General features: G+C 40.9%; 1 protein-coding gene across 1 annotated transcript in view; it reads right to left on the bottom strand.

Moving 5' to 3' along the window:
• Positions 1-5,857: 5,857 nt before the first annotated feature.
• LOC142095477 (uncharacterized) overlaps positions 5,858-8,470 on the bottom strand; it is a 76,339-nt gene continuing 73,726 nt past the window's right edge. The window contains exon 13 of the mRNA XM_075178422.1: positions 5,858-7,716. Within this exon, the coding sequence (XP_075034523.1) occupies positions 6,677-7,716 (1,040 nt within the window). The 3' untranslated portion in view covers positions 5,858-6,676. The remainder of the gene's footprint in view (positions 7,717-8,470) is intronic.

Genomic DNA, 8,470 nt, shown 5'->3' with positions numbered 1-8,470 from the left:
GGAATGGCTTCAACAGACTTTTTTGATTCCGCATCTCCTTCCCAGGATTTCAGCCATAACGTTCTTCTTGCTGAAATAGACACAGCCTGAATAGAGGAGGACACAGACGCTGTGTTCTGGGCCACCTCATAAAGGTACCCCGATGCATCTTTCAAATGCAAAGCCAGGGGAAGTAAATCAGAGTCCTGTAAGGCCTCTGCCAGTTGGTCTGCCCATGCTTCCATGGCTCTAGCAACCCAAGCTGAAGCAAATGTGGGTCTAAAAGAAGAACCCGCAGCCACAAATATAGATTTCAGCTGGGATTCCACTCTGCGATCATTGGCATCCTGCAGAGTTGCTGAACCTGGGACTGGTAGCAAAGTGTGTCTGGCCAAACGGGCTACTGGAATATCCACCTTAGGCATACTCTCCCAGCGAGCCACGTCTTCCTCCTGCAATGGAAACAGGGAAGAGAACCTTCTGGGAACAGAGAACCTTCTATCAGGCTGTTTCCAGGCTCCCTCTGCAATATCTCTGAGTTCTACTGAAGGGTGGAAACGGGAAGACTTCCTTTTGGCCTTCTTAAAGAGATTTCTGTCTCTAGGAGTAGGATCCTCCGGTTCTGGGAGGTCCAACGCTTGTCTCACCGCTGAAACCAAATCATCAATAAATTGGCTTTTAGTGTTTTCTTCCTGTCCCTAAGGTTGAACCTGGTCAGGATCAGAATTAATTTCCCCCTCCTCCTCTGAAAACCCCTCAGAGTCTGAAGGGACCATAAGGGTATTATCGGATGTAGGCCGCTTTCTTTTAGCAGGCAGGATGTTTGGGGATTCAAGTAACTGGTTCAGTTTATCCAAACCCTTTATAAATGCTGCGGACCATGCCGGTTCTGTGGGAACAGGGGCCTGGTTCATAAGTAATGAGGAAGGTCCTGGTATAGACGTTCCAATAGAACCTAAGGTAGCGGGGAGGGCCAAAGGTGTACTAGCATTATTAGCCACCGAGGCTGCCACACTAGATAGCAATTGATTGGATTGTAAAACCATCTGTGTTAAAGAGGAAACCGACTGTGTTAGGGCGGCCACCCAGGCCGGTTACTCCGTCAGTGGGGCTGAAATAAGCTGTGTTTGCACAGGGGGGACCCCTGCTTCGCAGACAGAGCAGAGCGCCAACGGGTCTTTCTGCCCACAAGGTAATTTTACATTACATCTTGAACATGTGAAATATTTTGCCATAGGGCCCTTTACTTTATCTGTCATTTTTATAAAGGAAGGCACACCAAACACACAGGCTTAAGTTGTAAATTTAGCTGAGTAGAGAGAGAGAGAGTGTAGAGAGAATAGTGGGAAACAAACAAGTAAACAATTAATCTGATATAAAAGTTGTACTTGTAATTTTAAAACACAATATACTATTTTTGGCAAATAGGAGATCTACAATATAACCCCTACTAGCCCACTTTGTACACAGCAAATACAGTAATATGTGTTTATATAAGATCAGATACTTAGCCCATAGGCCAAACAGGGGAGAAGTCCAACAGCAGTGTCCTGGTGCCTGCTCCCTCTGATCTGTGTCCTTTTCCCGGGCTTCTCCTTGGCGCCAGAAGCCCGGGCTAGTCCACTTCTCTGTGGAGGGCAGGGGTGCTCTATGTCTTAGCTCCCCCCTCTGATAATGCTGTCTCTCTTACAGCTTTCCTGCCGCTGGGCTCCGTTTTTGAATAAAAAAAAGAAAAAATGGTATGTGGCAGAGCAGTGGAGACCTCAAGAATTGAGGTCTTTGCAGCAGTTACCCCGATGCCCCCTCCTATGTATGAGGGGGATCTTGGTATGGCCCCCTTCTCCTCGCTCCTCTGCGGATCCAAGATGGCCGCCGGCATGTGTATTCTCCGATAACCGGCGCTCTATGCCTGCAGTGGCAGCGACGGTTATCGGGGAGGCTCCAGGAGTGACAGTGGTCCGGTGAGACCCCTTGTCACTCACTATTCAGGCACCCCTTTTTCTCTCCCTGTCAGTGAGAGCCTCTGGCTCTCATATGACAAGGTAGTGCCTGCGCTGCTATGCTGGGAGTGTGTTCTCTACAATAGAACACACTCCCATGTCTGCCACCTGGAAAAAAGAGAAAATAAATAAAATGAAATAAATTAAAGTAAAAATAAAAGCAGAATCTAAAACACTGCCCAACTCCATGGGCACCTAAAAAAAACTGAGGAGGAAGAGGCGGGGGGATTGTAGAGGGGAGGGGTCTGTCAGCAGTGCTAAAGATTAACTAGCTAGGTGCCAACTCCCGTGCTCCCCTCCACAACCCATGGTAAGCAGTGTCCCCCAGACTGGATAAAAGAGAAATAGGTATATTTATTATACGGAAATACTATTAATTTATTGCTGGGGCTGTCTGGAGGGAGGGAAATAGGTTTATTTATTAAATGGGAATACTATTACTAGTTGGGGCTGGAGGAAGGCCTAAGTATTAATTGTGGGTCCTACTGATTTAACACCCGAGCTGGTTGGATTTTCTAAATGTACCCATAAAAATAGGGCCCCCAACATTCCAGGATCCAGACAAGCTGCCACTAAAGAAAACAGCAGCCACAGGTGGTGAAAGTGACAAGAACAGGTAGGACAGCCTGTCAAATGTTCTGAGTCTAGTGGGACAATCCCGATTTTTGGTGATGTTCTGCCCAGTCTAAGGGGCAGGTCAAGAATATGTATTCTTTATATACACACTGCATTCTTTATATACTACACAATGGTGCTAGCTGTCCTTCATGGGCTGACCACTCCCCCTCTAGTGTCTGGTCTCGCCTCTTTGATGGCTGGCCACACCCCCTCTGGTGGGCCCCTAGCGTTGCAGTCCCCCGATGGGCTCTTCATGCCCCAGTCCGACACTGTCCACAATAGCAGTGCATTTCATATATAATGTGCATTCTAATGTGTATGTTGTCTTATAAATTTAAACCAATTTTTTTTGGGGGGGAAAGGGTGGGGGGGTGGGGGGTGTTGTGAAGCTTTTCAATCTAGTATCTATTAGGATGATTCTTATGTGTTTTTGCACTTTCCCATGTTGCATGTTTATCCAACAGATCACAGCCCTCCTGAAACTGTGGAGGACACTTCAGTTTCCACACTGATTTAAAATCTTTTTCTAATATGGTTTATATCACACTTTTAAAATTCTCTAACATCCTAAAAATACAATTGTTGTTTGGTGATGAAAGTAAAGGCCTGTTTCATTTTTCAAAACATATACAAATGCATGCACCAGACCGTTTGGACTTAAAAAAATGTTTACCTTTGAAATCTGCAATTTTGTAACCGGGCTGTAAGGGCTGCCTCTGCCCCTGCTGAGATTATCAGATGTGACTTTTATAGCCATAGCACTTAGCTTGATTGGTAGAGTTTAGGTTAAAATAGACCAAACTAAAGGCTTTCATTGATGTACTAGTAGGCCTTATCTGGGACATGTCTGCCCCACCTGAAAATTATTCAGTAATCAAGCATAGTCTGTGTTAATCATATATCTGACTCACTGTGAATGTTCTTTTCTGCCCAGGTAAAGTACATAAAGTATTGTCTGTTTATTGTTTTTAAGGCACTGATTTTCAATGTGTTCTAATGGAGATACCTTGCATTCTCTTTCATTTTGAGAATAAGTGAAAAACAAACACCATTTTAGTAAATAGCTAAATGTTTGTAATTTATTGCAACAGACCTTATGACCCAGCTGTCAGCTGGAGCACAAAGGATGTGCGGCAAGGATCATTTCATGGAGGAAGATCAAGACATGAAGGAGTTGTCTTTGTAAGCATGTAAGTATCTATAGTTAACAATGTTATTCCTTTTAGGTTATTGGGGGAACTGCATTAGTTAAGGCATCATAAATTGTAGATTTAACAGCTTGAAAGTACAAAGTATACACAGTCAAGTAATTATTTTTTTTGTCAAAATGGTCTAAGGTTGATCTCTTTTTCTCTAATATTTTAAACAGATAAAGAAGACAGACATTATGGGTTCCAGCATGACCTGCCTTGCAACACCTCTAACCAATGGGATAAAACCAACATGTATGTGTTTGTAATTTTTGTTGTTTTCAAAGGAGTTTGTATTTACAGTTTGTTTTTATTTTGATTACTGCAATTGTGTTTATAAATAGTTTTTTTATTTTTACAATACTCATTCTCCTGTAACTCTCTGCTGCTTTGAACACCCTCTTCTCCTTCACATCCTTCACTCCATTGTCCATCTATACACAGTTCTCTCCTGGGTCACTTCCTACCCCTCTAACTGCTCCTATAGTGTACCCACCTCTGGCACATTCTCCCTTCTACTCTTTCTATTGAGGTCTCACAAGTCTCTCTTTTTTTTTAAATAAATGTTGTACTTTAATAGTGTACATCTCTTGTTTTGGGGTTCTAACTTGGTCATTTGACCTCCAATACCACCTCTATGGTGAGGACACCCAAATGTACATTACTTTCCCTGCCCTATTTCTTTCTGTACTATCTATTGCAAACCACTGTCTTTCTGCATTCTCCCATGGATGTCACAACGATACCTAAAGCTCAATAGGTTCTAAACCGAGCTTATTATTGTCCCTCTTGCCACAGTCACCAACTGGACCCCAATCTCACTCACTGTCAATAACCCCACTATACCCTCTGTGTTGCTCAAAATTTAAATCCTCACTAAGGTTGTGATGAGGATAGCAGGAATCTATCAATAAAGCCTAACATAAAAAAAAAACATTTGTACAGACAAAGGTCCCACAAAGTTTATATATTATACCCCCTAAAGCCTAAACAATTATTCAAATATTCCAAACAGTGTACTAAATTCGGAGCGGCCAATTTACTGATAATCATCAATTTGCTTTGCCTACAACCGCATAGTGTCCCCCTGCCATAATGGCAAGCAAGACCTGATTAGTCTGCACTGGCCTGCATTCCCTAGGGTGATGTGCCACTAGGTCATCCCCCTACATAGAGGGATCCACCCATGATATGAACATAATATATTCCTTAACTAAACAGTGTGTGTGTGTGTGAGGGGGGGAATAACAATATTTCATGTAAGTAAAAGTTAACTGGACCACTCTAGATCCCAAGATGGGCAGGTTTAGCCAAAATAGCACTAGTACTACAAGGGCAAGAATACTCAATATCTGCATGGCCATGCTGGAACCTAGGGACCCAGATTCCTGTTAGCAAGTGCCTGTAATTGTGAATAGTGGTATACACTTTGCACTGCTCCGTCACGCCCCCATTGCTAGGACCCGAGGAATGAATGACAAGCAGAGATTTTGCAGACAAGTATGAAAAAGAATTGTGAGCGACGTGAGCTCGCCCACATGTGCTCTGAGAACCAATCATAGAGCAGATTATTAGAAAGTATAGCATTTCCAAAATGAGAGCTAGCACCTTCGCAAGGCGTGAGCTGCGGGTCCTGGCAGAGGCCATGGACAGTATGCCTGCAGGCCGTTATATCTCAAACGAGATGAAGCTGCAAGCACACACTAAGGTGCGCCGCTTTATATGGCAGCGTTTTAACTGCCGGTGCAGCATTGTGCAGCTCCAGCAGCGCTGGGGCGACCTGCGCTGGTGCCAGCCACAGCTTTTGGAAAAGGTAAGGCAGCGCTACTGGGTAAATTTATCAAGCTGCAAGTGTCCGGCGGGTTTGAAAAGTGGAGATGTTGCCTATAGCAACCAGATTTTAGCTATCATTTTGTAGTGTGTACTAAATAAATGATAACTAGAATATGATTAGAATATGCCCAGAACTTTTGCACAGAATTGTACATCATTATGCAATGTAATTACATGTTTTCTAACAGATAGGATGCTGATATATGTTATGATAAAAGTTAATGACTGGACAAACAATGTTTTCAGGCAAGTATTTAATTTTGAAAAGGACAATGAACATCTGAGTGGAAATCTCTATCACCGCAGTTATGTCACAATGAAACAAGAAGAGATGGGGTCGGTGGGAACATATGTAACACAAAAACATTTTTTTAGAAACTGAGTAATAAGACAGTAACTGTAAATAAATACTAAAAGCAAAGTTAAGATAAATCACAAAGAAATCAACCTGCTTAAACATAACCCAGGAATCCAAACAGCTCGTAAAGCTCAAATATAAACCAACAATCAAAATAATCCCTACAGATGTCAGATGGATTATCTTCAGTAATGAAAGAGTTGTAGTAACTGTATTGTCTGACTGTTACGACCTGGCTTGTCCTGGACGTTTATACTACAGTGGTTGTTTTCCTTCAACTTTCTACCAAATTCTTTGAACTTGTACTTTTATAAGATTTTAACAATGTTTGAATTGTGCTTTCAGGGTAGTGAAGTATTATTGTTTCATGATATACTAGTTACCGTGGTCTTGATATTGCAGAGAGTTAGAAAGAGATCGAATAAGATCGAATAGAATAAGTTTTTTATATGAAGAATCTGTTGCAGCCTTATGGTGAGGACAGAAATTCCTGCTATGTATGGATTGCAAATTAAATGTAATATATTAATATATTGTGTATTGATGAAAATTGTATTTAACCTTTGTTAAGCAGGAATCAATAAAACCTAAAATTGTATTAATGCTTGATATTTTTCAATAGTAATATTATAATATATATAATACTGCTGCAATTTACAATTCCAATATTTTTATAAACCCAAATAAATTGTGTTTCTTCATGTGTGATGTTGCTGATGTTTATAAAGGCTTGATTTCTGAGAAAAACATTTCCCACATTCAGAACATGAAAATGGCTTCTCACCTGTGTGAGTTCGCTGATGGACAGACAGATTTGATTTCCTTCTAAAACATTTCCCACATTCAGAACATGGAAATGGCTTTTCACCTGTGTGAGATCGCTGATGTTTAAGAAGATCTGCTTTCTTTCTAAAACAGTTCCCACATTCAGAACATGGAAATGGCTTCTCACCTGTGTGAGTTTGCTGATGTTGAGTAAGATTTGCTTTCTTTCTAAAACATTTCCCACATTCAGAACATGGAAATGGCTTCTCGCCTGTGTGAGTTCGCAGATGTTCATCAAGATTAGTTTTCTTTCTAAAACATTTCCCACACTCAGAACATGAAAATGGCTTCTCCCCTGTGTGAATTCTCTGATGTGTAGCAAGCGTTGACCGCTGTCTATAACATTTCCCACATTCAGAACATGAAAATGGCTTCTCATCCGTGTGAAATCTCTGATGTATAGTAAGTAATGAATTCAGTGTAAAACATTTCCCACATTCAAAACATGGAAATGGCTTCTCACCAGTGTGAACTCTCTGATGTGTTGCAAGCGTTGACTGATGTCTATAACATTTCCCACATTCAGAACATGTAAATGGTTTCTCATTTGTGTGAACTATATGATGAATAATAAGATTTTTTTTCTGTTTAAATCTTTTTCCACATTCAGAACATGAAAATGGCTCCTCACCTGTGTGAACTCTCTGATGTGTAGCAAGCGTTGACTGCTGTCTGTAACATTTCCCACATTCAGAACATGAAAATGGCTTCTCACCTGTGTGAACTATATGATGTATATTAAGATCAGATTTCTGTTTAAAACTTTTCCCACATTCAGAACATGAGAAAGGCTTCACACCTGTGTGATGTTGTTGATGTCTAACAAGATTTGATTTGCAGGTAAAACGTTTATCACAGTCAGAACATGCAAATGGTTTCTCACCTGTGTGAACTTGCTGATGTTTTAGAAGATCTACTTTATCTAGAAAACATTTCCCACATTCAGAACATGAAAACAGTTTATCATCTGTATAATCTGTAGTGTGTGCAACAATATCTGAGTTGTCAGATGAACATTTCTCATTAATTGAGGGATCAGATGGTATATCTGCACAATTAAATAATCCAGGTATATTTAGGGTAATGGGGGTTTCTCCTGAAGAATTTCGTGTGATGTTGTTATGTTCCATTTCACAATCTGGAGATAAAATGAGATGTGTCTCTGAGTTATTCCAGCTGTGTTGTTCATCTGCTGGGAATACAAAATATGGAAATACACATTTCTCCAGAACAGATTTGTTTTTTACTATAACAACAAGTGGATTGCAATACCCCAACATTTCCATACAAACAGTGAATTCAACATTTTCCGTTTCAATTTGTGAATGAAGAATTCAACGTTTAAATTAAAAAGCTTCCATTACATGCTATGATGTCACATTGCTATTCAAGACCACTCATCGGTTTGGACTTTATTACGAGAGATGTTGACATCATTAAGATGGTGAAGAAGTGTTTGTGAAACCTCTCAGTGGACCTTGAAGTAGGTGCCCTGGTATCTCTTCTACTGGAGACTGGTGGCTCTGTATGGGTGCAACATCTGGGCTTGGTACTGGGATTCCTGGACTAGATTCAGACACCTTACCTGTATGCTAACCTGTAATCATAGTTACAATCTATAACATTCACTTTTTATAATGTTCACTCACACTCTTGTCTCAGCACAG

The sequence above is a fragment of the Mixophyes fleayi genome, chromosome 6, assembly GCF_038048845.1.
Source record: "Mixophyes fleayi isolate aMixFle1 chromosome 6, aMixFle1.hap1, whole genome shotgun sequence".
NCBI classification, from domain to species: Eukaryota; Metazoa; Chordata; class Amphibia; order Anura; family Limnodynastidae; genus Mixophyes; species Mixophyes fleayi.
The sequence above is the reverse complement of the archived record's forward strand: the minus strand, read 5'-3'. Positions and strand labels throughout refer to the sequence as shown.